Here is a 14787-nt window from a genome sequence, read left to right on the forward strand (position 1 = left end):
TAACAGCTTAATTGTCAGACCATATATTACTCTCCATGCATAGTTCTAGAGTCTGCTTTACTGGGCAGGAGTCCATTGCTTATCTTTTGTAATTTTCTCTCTGAAGATATAATACTCCATCTTTAGCCAGGGAGTTCCGTTTTTTGGCAGAAGCCTCTTTGCCTAAAGAGCAAGAAAGCCAGATAGCTAGAGGGGACCATTTCCATCAAGCAAGGGAAGAGTAATAAGACACAGTCCTTCCTCAGTATCCACAGGGGATTGGTTCCAGGACATCACGTGGATACCAAAAACCATGCATGCTCAAGTCCTTTATATAAAATGGCGTAGTAAAGTCTTCCCTCTATATCCACGGGTTCTGCAACCTGGTTGGTTGGATGTGGAATCCATGGATATAGAGGGTCAACTGCAATGGGTAATTAAGGAAAGAAATCATGATTAGATTGAAGGACTAAGATTATAGGGAGGTTGAAAAAAGCTCTGTCCCACCAGAAATGGAAAAGAACTCCAGAGAAGAAAGGAATGGAAGCTTTACCTTACAATGGGTGTACTTCAGAGTTTTGGATAATATACAGGTTGAGAAAAAGTATAAATTCTATACACACTATTTGAGTGCTTATTAGGTGCTAAGAAAAATTAAAGTGGTAAGATATGATCCCCATCTTTGAGGAATTCAGAGACTAACCAGAAAGTGCCATGAGAGAGGCACAGAGAGTTACAAAGAGAGGATCATTCATTCTTCCTGGAAGGGATGGCTGTTTCAGAAAAGACTTACTTAGTGACAGGAAACAAAGAAGTGAAAAAGAATTCTGGTATAGATATTGGGAGCTAGGTTTTTATTCTAATTCTGGCTCCATTTGGGTAATTTTATATTAACTACTTAAACTTCTAAGCTCCAATTCTCTTAACTGTAGAAAGGGAACAATAATCCCTGAAATGTCTATTGTACAACATGGTTGTAGAGATCAAATGAGATCATATATATGAAAATATTTAAACTATGAAGTGTTATTAAAATTAAAGTATGTGAAGATATTATCTTAACTACCTATTTAATAAAAGGCATATAGTACTAGACAAACAATACTGGAATTTATATTTTTCTTAGTTAACTTGAATTTGAAATACTGTTTTTGGTAAAAGACCTAATGACAAATGATGATAATGGAAATAACTACCAACAACTATCAACTTCTTGTTAGGTACTAGAACTGTGCTAGATTCTTTACATGAATTAACCTGTTTAATTTCACAATAATTCTAAGTACAGTACTATTGTCCACATTTTGTTTTATAAATAAGGAAACTGAGGCGCACAGAGTAACTTGCCTAAGGCCACAAAGTAACAGAGCTGCTGGGACTCAAACCTAAGCAGTCTGACTCACAACTTCAACTACTATGCTGTATACTACACACTAAAAAAGTTGCAGGAAAAAATGAAAGAGCTTGAGACACTTATAACATCATGGAGCCACTATAGCACCCTTGGATTATGTACCTCTAGGTTCTTGTTACATGAGAAAAATCAACCAACCCCTTTTTTTGTTAAGCCAGTGTAGTCCTAATGGATACAGAATACTACAAAATATAGAAAAATAAAAAGGAATCCATAAAATTTCTTTAAAATTCTTTGTAAGATTTACAATTGTTAATCCAAAATTTCCAATTCACATCAAGGGGTAGCTAAAAGACCTATGTTTTAAATACTTGATTCAACTAATGAAGAAAAACGTGTCACTCACCCAACAACAGCATACTGTTGTCCCTCGACAATGAGAACTTCAGCTGGTTTCCTTTCTTCTGTAGCTAGAGAGTAAAGCGAATAAAGAGACATGGGTAAAAGATGAAACAAAATATTGGATAAAAAATTTAAACTGGAAAAAACTGAAAAAGTTCCTATTCAGGGCCTGAAACTATCTCATTTCTGCAAATAAATCTACTTCTTGGGAAATAATTCAGCACAAAGTAAATAAAGTATACTGCATTTGGAATCAGAGAAATCTGGATTTGAATTCCAGTACTGCCAATTACTGGATGCAAGACTAGGCCAATTACTTCTTTTGAATCTCAATATCTGTATCCATTAGACATGGACAACAATATTATCTACCTTTCAGTGTTGTTACTGAAAGAGATAATGCTTATTAACTGGCTATCCTCTAGGTCTGGCACATGGCAGATGATCGATAAGAAGTAAAGGAAAAAGAATGTTATTAGTTGGGAAAGGCAGAACTAGCATTTCAACTGGTTATCTTTTCTTTATTATAACCCTTAGAGTACAATTTAATTCCTAAATTCAATGGAGAGATTATGTATTACTTTTCAAGATTTTAATCCAAAAGTTACTTTATTTTCAGCATGTGGTATTTCTTATCATTAAAAAACAAAATTCAGCATATTGAGGTGAAAAGAACAGTGGACTGGATTACTGCCCTGAATCAGCCAAATTAAACAGATTACCATGCGCAAGTAAGTCATCATGCTTCCCTAAGCTTCAAATCCTTTTGTTCTAAGACATTAAATATCTACTTCCTCATCTCTTTCAAGGAAGAAATTCAGTGTGATATAATTTCTAATCACAATTCACTCTGTATGTCAGATTGAGTTTTTTGAGGACAGGGGTTGTGTCTTAACCAATTCTCAATACTGCAGAGAAATGGCTTAGCACAGTAGTTAAGAGGAAGGGCCCTAAAGTCAGTCTGCCTGCAGTTGGATCCCAGCTCTACCACTTCCTAGCCAGGTAACCTTAGGCATGTTGCTTAACCTCTTTGTGCCTCAGTTCCCATATTTTTTAAATGGGAATACTAACAGTGTCTAGCTCATGGATCTGTAAATGAGATAACAATGTAAAGTGCTTAGAAAAAACTGTCTAGTATCAGGTAAGCACCAAATTAATATTAACTGCTATCCATGAAACTTCATCTCCCCAATGCGTAGCTAAGTAGCTAGTAACTCAATAAATAGATGATGGATGCATGAATAATAACCAAGGATCCTTAACTCTGCATGAACTAGTAAAATGTTAATGGATTTCTAATAGCATATCCTTTCTTCTTTCTCAGAGGAAAACAAAAGACAAAAGCAGGGTATATGGACTACCCTGATGGTACATTGGTTAAGAATCCACCTGCCATTGCAGGGGACACTGGTTGGAGCACTAGTCCAGGAAGATCCCACATGCCGCGGAGCAACTAAGCCTGTGCGCCACAGCTACTGAGCCTGCTCTCTAGAGCCCGCGAGCCACAACTACTGAAGCCCACGTGCCTAGAGCTAGTGCTCTGCAACAAGAGAAGCTACCACAATGAGATGCCTGCACACCACAATGAAGAGTAGCCCCCACTTGCTGCAACTAGAGAAAGCCCGTGCTCAGCAACGAAGACCCAACACAGCCATAAATAAATAAATAAATAAATAAAAATTTATTAAAAACAACAACAACAAAAAACACTTCAAAAATTATTCAAAACTTCATAATTTCAAATCTGGTATTACAGGATGAGTTGTACATAAGTTTATATTATTATTATTATTTTATTTATTTATTTTTGGCAGTATGCGGGCCTCTCACTGTTGTGGCCTCTCCTGTTGCGGAGCACAGGCTCTGGACACGCAGGCTCAGCGGCCATGGCTCACGGGCCCAGCCGCTCCACAGCATGTGGGATCTTCCCGGACCGGGGCACGAACACATGTCCTCTGCATTGGCAGGCGGACTCTCAACCACTGCGCCACCAGGGAAGCCCAAGTTTATATCATTAACCCATGACAACTCCACTTTAACTGATATACAAAAATATCTCTAGCCACTGCATGTCTTTCATAAGAGACCCAATTGACATTTGATACAAATGAAAATCTTCTTCTTGAAACTCTAATTTTTTAACTTCTGTGTTTTTCTGGATTGTCCTACCTCTCTGCCCTTCCTTTGTAGTCTCCTTCATAGTTTTCTTATTCTACAGTTCTTTATATTTTGGTTTTCTCTATCATATCACTACTACATTACTTGTGATTGATAATAAATACATTTTTCATCAGACTTAGACCTTTTAAAGTAAAATTATACCTCTTACCTATGTCTCAACATTTGACACATAGTAGAAGCATACTAGTGTCCAATAAAAGAATACATGTCTCTAAACAATACAGTACAGTGGTTAAGAACATAACTATGAAATTATATAAAGTTGGTTTCAAATCCCAGATCTTTATTTGTACCAAATTCCTTAACCCCTGGAAGCCTCATGCCTCCTCACTATTAAACAAGGTAACAATAGTATCTTTATTATAGGTTGTTGTCAGGGTAAACTGGAGTAATGCATGTAAAGCACTTGGTCCAGTGTCTGGATATGGTTAATACTCAATAAATATCTGAAATTATTATTAAAAATTACCACATACTTTTCCAATCAACTACTTACTAAGCTGGGAGTGTTAGTTCTAAGCTTCCCAAGAGGCACTATCAATTAAAGAAATATTAAGCACTCCTAAAAAATGAACAAACAATATAAAATTGAAAGAGAGTGTGTGAAAGAGTACACATACCCCCTGATTTTTTTTCAGGTAAAGCAATCTTTCCATCTGCTATAGAATCAACAAGATCCTGAAATTCTGCGGGAACATCAGCTTGCTTCCAGCGTTCATTGTCTAAGAGGAGGCTATTCAAAAGTAAAAAGAAAGGAAGATAAACTTTAATAATATTTCAACACCATCTCCTTGGGTGAAAAGAAAAGGAAGAGCTGAGTGAGTACATAAGACTTTTCTTATATATTTAAGACTACATGTATCTTAGTTAAATTCAAGTAGAGCCCATGCAATACAAGGCACTGAGTTTTTAAATAATAATGGCCATTACCTGTTAGTACCTAAGACTTTAAAAAGTGCTGAACACCTTAATAAACTGAAATCATTCATAAACAGTATGAATAGTTTCAGAAAATGTTTCTCTTTTTATGTCTCTTAGCCTAGTCAGGAAGAGTGGTAAAACATAATTAACTTCACTTTGAGTGGGAAAGGAAAAGTCAGTCTATTAGGATCTTCCTGGTAAGTACTTTAATGGAACTAAACATTCTAACTACACTTTCAAAAGCTAAGAAATGTGATTTTAATTCCACAATCTGTCTTTAATTAAAAAGAAAAAAATCTGTCAGGGGTTTTAACTGGCCAATTAATGAAGTTTCCTCTTTTAAATATAATTGTGTTTTGTAAAGAAAAGGGGAAATAAATGAAGAACAGAATGGACATGGTAATAATACCTGAGCTTGGTTTTTCTCTCTTCATGAAACCTGTTTACAAATTTATTAGCTTGGCTCTGAAGTGCTCCAAGTAATGACATGCTTTTTCTTCCACAGATCTGTTCAGTTTCTAAAATGAATGTTTCCATTAATCTGGAAAGTGTTATGAATTCTGTGGAATTTAGCTTCTCAAGAAAACCATCCTAAATTTTAAAGATAACACAAAAATCATGAGAGTTAGTATAACACCAAATATGGATGAGCTATAAAACCAACTTAAACAAATATTGTTTTTATAATAGTTGTATTAATTCCTAAAAATTATTTTAAAACAATTTTAAATGAAATTTCCCAATACTTTAGTCCCAGAAATCAAGCATAAAAAGTTTAAGATGTCTAAATTTTATTCTGATCCCTTTGTAATACAGTAGCTCAAATAAATTCAGATCATACTATACAATTTTCATACTATTGGAGTACAACTAATTTTCTTAATAAATTATTTGGCTAGGTATACACATATATGTGTATAAAAACAGCATATTAATTTCAAATTAATTATTAAGGTATTATATTTCAAAATAAGTCTTTTAATCATTTATTTGAAAAGCATGCTTAATTTTTTCTATTTCTTTTATTTGGATTATTTTGCATTTCAACATCTCCTTAATAGACCACACCAGTACCTTATTAAGTGTTCAAAATATGCATTATGTGGAATAGGGACACAAGCAAGGATATATTTCAGATCTTTAAAATAATGTTACTATGTATAAAATATCTAAATTTTATTAAAACAACTAACCTTTGCTCTTGACATGAGAAATTTGACAGCTCGATCATGGCATATATCTGAGGCACTATATAATAACTCCTGGACATTATTTGCCAGCTTTCCCAGCTCTAAGTCAGTTAATTTCATGTCTTCATTGACCCTGAAAATGATAGAAAGAGATTAAGTCAAGGAAAGTTGTGAACACACTGTTCACCATAGATGACATACCAATAAAAAACAAAAAGCTGTAAAATTTACATTTGAGGGAAAATTCTGTGATGTATCATATACTTTTATTTTTGTGGTAGAGCATCACATAAACAAGCTCAGATAACACAAATATATTTTACCCTAATATTATATAAGAATAATTTTCTCTCTCTGCTGTAGTATTTTTAATACTTAGTTCAGACTCTGACTGGAAATTCTGCAAAAACTACAGCAAAAGAAATTCTCATTAGGTACAAGGGCGTAGCTGTGGCAGGTTGTGCACAAGCGCTTAGGATGACATGGTGGAAGCAAGAGGAAAGGAATGGAAAGAAGGAACAAACAGGCCCTCTTTTTACTTATAATTATGAATGACTATTAATAGTCAGATCAACTAAACTAGTATTTCCTGAGTATTTACTGTGCTTAACTACTATGCACTGGAGGGAATACTGTTCTCAAGAAACTTACAATTAAATAGGAGTATTTATAATATGTAATGCATCTATTCCAGTTTTGAGGAAGAAATGTAAGACTTCCTGTTTTTTATACATTTTTCCCCAGGGCATGTATAAAGACCACTGATTCTGTGCCAACAAGTCAGTTTAGTGTTATCATGAACCAAGTGAAGTACCTTAGCATAATTTTTCTCCGTTTCAGTTGAATTAAAATAACTTTCAAAGATATTTCAAAGAGGATCTGATGTATATTAATTTGAGGCAAACCACCACTCTCACTGGGTTAAGGTATTAAAGAAAGTTATTACCTGCTATCCTTTAAAGTTATATCATTAAATTTACTTACCAGTGCTTTAAAATAATGGATGGATAAATATTTTTAAAATACTCTCAGATACAGTACCTTGCTTGGTTCTCACACTCTGAAGAAGATAGATAAATTTCTACTTTACAGATGAGGATACTGAATCTTGAAAGTTTAAGTGATCTACTCAAGGTCACAAGGTTAAGAGGGTGGGACTAGAACCCAGAATTAGTCTAATTCTATTTCTAATCTGATAAGCTTCTTCTACTGCAACATTTCCTTCTATATAAACAGTCCAAGTGCTATTTCAATTCCAGCTCCCATAAAACTGTTTGCTTAAATTTCAAAGTTAAAATTTTATTTCAATTGTAAATTCGATTTTCTGAAGGATTTCTAAAATTTGCCCCTAAGTAAGGGAATGATTAAGAATTTGGAACTCTTACCAATACGCCACCAATTCACAAAGATATAAACAGGAAACAGCAAAAAAAAAAAAAACAACTTAAGTCTTTAAGAAAGTAGGGTGACAATCCAAAAACCTGGGACGTTTGGTTTTCTAAAAAAATCATTTATTTGTTTGTAATTTTGCTTTTTAAAAAGATTTTTAAAAATTTAAGTCTAATGGATCTCTTTCACGTTACTAGGGAAAAGCAAAAAACAAAACCTCACAAACATGATCCAGTAATTCTACTTCTGGCTATGTACACACAAGAACTGAAAGCAGGATCTCAAAGAGATATATTTGCACACCCATGTTCACAGTAGCACTATTCATAACAGTCAAGAGATGGAAGCAATCCAAGAGTCCACTGACAGATAGATAAAATGTGGTATATACATACAATGGAATATTACTAAGCCTATAAAAAGAAGGAAATTCTGACACATACTACAACATAGATGAACCTTAAACACAATATGCTAAACAAAAGGACAAATACTGTATGATTCCACTTATATGAAGTACCTAGAGTAGTTGAACTCATGGAGACAGAAAGTAGAAGAGTGGTTGCCAGGGGATTGGTAGGGAAGGAAATGGGGAGTTGTTGCTTAATGTGCATAGGATTTCACATTTGCAAGAAGAAAAAGATCTGGAGATTGGTTGTACAACAGTGTGAATATATTTACCACTACTGGACTGTGCACTTAGAAATGGCTAAGATGGTAAACTTTTTATGTTTTTATTTTAACCACAACTTAATTTAAAATAAAAAATTTTAAAAACCTACAAAACTTTCTAATCCTTTCCATTATTTTTCCTTTCCCATTTCCTGCATGGGAAACTATTTACTCTTTTGTGCATTGGAATAAACTTACAAAGTTGTAGATTATTTTGATAATGTAAGAAAATATGGAAAATCTACCACTAACATAGATAAAAAATCAGACATCATTTCTGCATGTACTGCATCTATGACACAATTACATACTGCAAAAACACTTGATACAAGAAAGAACTAGTTAGGGTCATGTGTATAAATATACTCAATCAATCCATTGCCCCTTGGGGGTGGGTAGTTCCCAGACATTTATGTGCCTATGAAACACAGAAGAAACCACCTACAGAACCTCTGGTATCATGCTATGGGAGCATGCCATTGTGGAAAGCCAGAGAAGCTCCAGACTGTATAGTAAGCCACAATGGAGGTGGGAGGGGAGGGATAAAAACTATGAGGCTGCATTTGATTTAAAGGAATCTCAAATAGTACAGCAGATTTCTAGCTATCTTTTAATATTGTTTCTCACTTCTGCCATAATAGTTTTAGCTATCAAATAGCCAACAAGCTATAGACTATTTCTCAAGCCTCTCTTACAGCTAGATATAGACATGTGATAATATTCTAGCCACTAGGATGTGGGACTGCAAATTCTGAACTGTGCTCTTAAAAAGAAAGAAAGGATAAAACATGAACAAATTTATGTGAAAGCAACAGGGAACTAACAAATCTAAAATGTATATGGATTTGCAACATAAATAGGGCATACTGGAAGAAGAATAAAAGGTAGGAGAAATGACCAGATATTAAGACTAATTAAAAAGCGATCATAGGGTTTCCGTGGTGGCGCAGTGGTTGAGAGTCCGCCTGCCGATGCAGGGGACACAGGTTCGTGCCCCGGTCAGGGAGGATCCCACATGCCACGGAGCAGCTGGGCCCGTAAGCCATGGCCGCTGAGCCTGCGCGTCCGGAGCCTGTGCTCCGCAACGGGAGAGGCCGCAACAGTGAGAGGCCCGCATACCGCAAAAAAAAAAAAAAAAAAAAAAGCGATCATAACTAATACAATTTTACTTAATGGTACCGGTGCAAAGCAGACAAGTGAACAAAACAGAATCTAGAAACAGACTCATACATATATGAATATTTAATTTAAGACAAGAGTGGCACTATAGAGCAACGGGTAAGACAGTCTTTTCAATAAATGGTGTGAAGTTAAAAAGATATCCACATGAGGAAAAAGACAACAACCTCACACTATACACAAAAATCAATTCCAGATGGATTGTGGATCTAAATGTGAAAGGGACAGCAACAAAGCTTCCAGAAAAAAACATAAGAGAATATCATCAAAGTCTTAGGTTAGGGAAAGATTTCTTAAATAGGACACACAAAAAAAGCACAAACCATAAAAGGAAAGATTGAATCGTAAGATATTAAAATTAAGAACTTTTATTCACCAAAGACCCCAATAAGAGAGTGAAAAGTCAACCCACAGAGTGGGAGAAGATATCTGCAGTATGGACAACTGACAAAGGGCTGTGTTGGGACTACATAAAGAACTCCCATAAATCAATAAGAAATAAAAGGCAAACCAATAGAGAAGTGGGCAAAGGATTTGAATAGGGCCTTCACAGAAGAGGATATCCAAACAGCCAATAAATATATGAAAAGTGCCCTCTTACCAATCATCAGGGAAATAAAAATTTAAACTACTATACCTGTGACATATCCACCAAAATGTCTAAAATGTAAAAGACTGACAATACCAAGAGTGAATGAAGATGTGGAGTGATAGGAATGCTTCCACACAGCTGATAGGATTGTAAAGGAGTACAATCCTTTGGGAAATTGTTTGGCAGTAGTTAAATTGGCTATTCACAATACTTATTCATTCCTAGGTATATATTCAACAGAAATACTTACATCATGTACACTGAAGACATCTACAAGAATGTTCACAACAATCAAACTGAAAATAATCCAAATTTCATCAACAACAGAATGATAAATACATTGTGGTGTAGTCAGAAGTGGAATATTTATGCACAAATAAACTACTGCTGCATGCAACTACTTAGAAAAATATCACAAATATAACGTGGAATGAAAGAAATTAAAGACTAAAGAACATGATTCCATTTATGGTTCCATTTATATAAAGTTTAAAACCTGCAAAAACCAATAGTTTTAATGTTTTTTTTGGGGAAAAAGTGAAAGCATAGTGGCAGGGGGGGCTTCTAGAGAGCTGGTAATGTTCTATCTCTTAACCTTGGTGATTACACCAGGGTGTTCATTTTGTTACAATAAATTGAACTGAACACTTATAACTGGTCCATTTCCCTATATGTGCATCACATTCCAATTAAAAGGTTAAAACAAAACAAAAAAGTAAGGAGAGTACCAGCCTTTGTCCTCTCCTTCCTGCTGCTACAGATTGAAATGAGATGATAAAACCTCCTAAAACACAGAGGGAAGCTACACAATGAGATGGTAGAGCTACCTTCTCAGCTCTGGACCTCCTACCTCTGAATTGTTACAGGAGAGAAACAAAATTCTATATTGTTTAAGCTACAGATGTTTTTACATCTCTTTTAACAGCAGTTTTAGACTGAACCCTAACTAATAAATGTGAAAATATAAGCCAGAACAGAGAAGAAAAAATTTTATTAATATGTAGTTCAGGGTTTGATTGATTGATTTATGGTGGGGAGGGGGAGGTATTATAGCTGACTTTACACTATAACTGCAACCTTTATAAGCTCCTGGGCTATAAGCCGACTTACATCAAAATGAACAAAAGTACTGAATTCTTATTATTCTTAGTAATAACAAAATAAAAACAATGTTCTTGGACCAGAAAGATTTTAATGGCTATTTTATTTTTGTTCTTTCTATTCAGAACATTATTGGGACAACTGGTGAACTTTGAATGGGGTCTGTGCATTAGATGGTAATAATGCAGCAATGTTTTCTTGATTTTAATTGGTATACTGTAGTTATTTAAGAGAGTGTTATTGTATTTAGGAAATATACACTGAAGTATTTGGAACATCAAGTCTGCAACCTACTGTCATATGATTGAGAAAAAATTTTAACATGAGAGACAACGAAAGGAGAGACGAAAAGAGAGTGAGAAAGAGAGAGGAAGGGAGAAAGAGGGCAATGTGGTAAACCATTAACTGGGGAAGCAAGGTGAAGGATATATGAGAGTTTTTTGTACAATGCTGACAACTTTTCTGTAAATTTGAAATTATTTCAAAATAAGTTTAAAAAAGTAATATTAAAAAAGATAGTGCGACCCACTTGGAAATTCATGTCTGAAAAACTGAAAATTGTAACTCAAACAGATTTTCACTATATACAAAATACAAAGGTGACATAGTAAAAGAAAGAAACATAACCAAGGAAATACTGACCTGAGTTCCAGGACAGGTTCTGCCACTAATGACTCTAAATAAGTCATCTAAACTCTCCAAATTGAGGGCATTTAATTAACTGGTTCCTTCCCAGCCTTAAAATTCTACAATTCTCAATTACTTCCAATGCTCACCTCCTTACCTTGCATACATTTTCAAAAAGATACATGTTTCAGAAAATTAATTTATTTTTGTTAAATTAAATTCCAAAAGACCAAAGTGTACACGGTTTCTCAATAAACTGAATAACCAATCTTATTGGAACCATTAATAAGATGACTCAGAATCTTGTTAACTTGGCAGCAGTCACCATACTCACATAATATCCACAGCTCCTGGAGTAACAGAGGATGATGTCTGCTCTTTGCTGGATGAAGAATCAGTAGTACATTCTGGTTCGGATACCGAATCACTGCTGCAGGGCTCACTATTTGGAGATGCATTTCTTTGAGAGGTAGTGTCAATTGCTATAGGTGTTAATTCACTCTCACTGAATGCATCGCTTATAAACATGCCTTCATGGATTAAATAAGCCACCTCTGTGTCCAGTGAATTGTCTTTTGCAGCATTCTTCTGCTGCGAAATCTCCTCCAATTCTCTAGTCCTTTGGTTTTTGTCAAGAACTGAGAGAACAACACTGTGAATGATATTTAACGTTGCCTACAAGAAAACAGGGTACATTTTTAAAGGATTTAAAATATTTTGTACCTAAAGGTTCCAAAAGTGAACTCTGTGTATGTACTTTTGAACATCTTACAAATGAGTCAAGGTCATGCATATCAGAATTTCTTTTATTACACAGTAAAGGTGAATTGTGAAAAAGAATTGCTCAAGAGAGATGTTTCCCTAAAGCTTAGACATAGGGCTCCATTTACAAATTAATTTTGTAAATGGAAATCTCCCTAAAATATACTGCATATTTCTCTAACTTCTTAAATAGGTTACACTAAACATAACTTGCCTGTCAGAGGATCATATTCGTTGATTGATGTGCTTTCTTTTCTATTTTTTTTAAAGGGGGGTGTTTGGAACAGAGCAACCAGTATCCAATCATCTATGCAACAAATATTCACTGGGTTTCTTTTTTAATTAATTAATTGATTTGGCTGCATTGGGTCTTCACTGCTGTGCACGGGCTTTCTCTAGTTGCGGCGAGCGGGGGCTACTCTGTTGTGGTGCACGGGCTTCTCGTTGCAGTGGCTTCTCTTGTTGAGGAGCACGGGCTCTAGGCGCATGGGCTTCAGTAGCTGTGGCTCGCTGGCTCTAGAGCACAGGCTCAGTAGTTGTGGAGCACGGGGTTAGTTGCTCCGCAATGTGTGGGATCTTCTCGGACCAGGGATCAAACCCATGTCCCCTACGTTGGCAGGCGGACTCTTAACCACTGCACCACCAGGGAAGTCCTGCTGTGCTTTCTTAAAAGGAAAAAACAATCCGTATTCCTTACTGTACCTACCCTTAAATCCATCTCTCTCTCCTCATCTTACACCTTTTTCTCACTCATTCACTGCTCTCCAGACATTCTGGTTCTGTTCCTATTCTTCTAAATTCCACTGTTCCCATCTCAGTGCCTTTGTTGTTTCCTCTGCCTGGAATGTTCTTCACCTTGATGTTTGCATACATGTTTCCTTCTCATCACTCAGGTTCCTGCACGACTGTCACTTCCTCAAGAAGCCTCCGGGACGTCCCTGGTGGTCCAGTGGTTAAGACTCCGTGCTCCCGATGCAGGGGGCAAGGGTTCGATCCCTGGTAGGGGAACTAAGATCCCTCATGCCGCACGGCAAAAAAATAAAATAAATAAATAAAACTGAATCAAAAACAACAAAAAAAGCCTCCTATGACTCCTTCCAGCAACCCTATCTCATTAACCAGTTTTTTAAAAATAACAGTTACCACTATCTTTTTATTTTTTTAATTCTAGGTCTCTTTCCACTACAATGTTAGCTCCATGAGATATTATATCCTACTGCCTAGAATAGTAAGTACTGGGCACATAGGAGGTACTTAACAAATACTGAAAGCTAGATGAATTAAGAGTAAATTTATGTAAGTCAATGTCTTCATGGACTACTAAGAAACAGGGGCTGCATTCCTACTTTAACGTTCATGGTTGCGTTCTTGTAATTTGTTGCTCCTTTCTTAAAACTCTTGATTTCTTTTTTAGGATCTACATGGTTCTAGGCAAGCAGACTCCAACTTTAAGTCTCCAAAGATAGGATAAGGGTCTAAGCTAGTCCAATCAACTAACGGAACCACCTGAGCTTAAAGCTAAGAAGATACACAGAAGACAGACTGAGAGAAACACAGAGAAACAAAACCAAGGCTTGATAACATCATCAACCTCTCTATCAAGCACCTAAAGGCTGACCTACCTATGGTTATTTTTCAGTTATATGAACTAATAAACCCCCTTAATTGTTTAAAACACTCTGTGTTTCCTGTTATTTGGAACTAAATGCACTCTAAGTGATACAATATTCCATACAGTATATGAGAGATTCTGAGCCTTCGAGTGTCTGTGGACACTGCATATTTTCTTTCTCCATTAATCACTTCTCTATTGTCACAAGCTTGCTCCTTGCTACACTCCTCCATTGCTGCTTTTAATCCTCACTACTGTCTCGTCTTACTCTTGATGTGCTTTCTCCCCCATCTTCATTTTGCCTTTCTTCTTCCTTATCTCTTCTCTCTTGATGATTTTCTTTCTTAAAAAATTTTTTTATAAAAAATGGTCACGGTCTTTGGACATAGTCTTTTTCTCCCCAACAACTATTCTATACCTCCCCCATAGGAATACAGCTATGCAAAACTGAGTCCACCTTCTGGCTTCAGGTGTTAGTCCTACGTATCCCACACAGTATACTCCCAACCTCCTTGCCACAGGATTAGTTCAGAAGTGAGAAGAAAATCCAGACCCAAAGCAAGCAGTGCACAGCATTGTCCTGACCACAGTAACCTAAATCAGCCCAGTGGATTAAAACCAAGGACTTTGATGATTGAAGAAGAAAAAATCTTGTTTTAGGAAGTAGAGTATACAAATGTGGAAGACCTAAAACTGTTATACATAGACATTTTGCTATAATTAGGTTGGTTACTTTGAAGGTGAAGCCAACAAAGAGGAGGTAGAAGTGAATTAAAACAGAGAAACTAAGGGAGAAAACCATGACCACGTCATAACTGAAGCCTAT

The 14787-nt window shown here is 35.8% G+C and overlaps 1 protein-coding gene across 3 annotated transcripts in view; it reads right to left on the bottom strand.

Moving 5' to 3' along the window:
• Positions 1-14787, bottom strand: part of VPS54 (VPS54 subunit of GARP complex) — a 93207-nt gene that overhangs the window by 17085 nt on the left and 61335 nt on the right. For all 3 annotated transcript variants that reach the window (XM_082851340.1, XM_082851338.1, XM_082851339.1), the window contains exons 12-16: positions 11922-12262; positions 6031-6160; positions 5247-5428; positions 4537-4649; positions 1740-1803 (exon numbers count right to left, since the gene is read on the bottom strand). In XM_082851340.1, coding sequence (XP_082707466.1) covers positions 1740-1803; positions 4537-4649; positions 5247-5428; positions 6031-6160; positions 11922-12262 — 830 coding nt within the window. The remainder of the gene's footprint in view (positions 1-1739; positions 1804-4536; positions 4650-5246; positions 5429-6030; positions 6161-11921; positions 12263-14787) is intronic.

Source organism: Leucopleurus acutus (genome assembly GCF_964270905.1).
Source record: "Leucopleurus acutus genome assembly, chromosome: 12".
In the NCBI taxonomy this organism is placed as follows: Eukaryota; Metazoa; Chordata; class Mammalia; order Artiodactyla; family Delphinidae; genus Leucopleurus; species Leucopleurus acutus.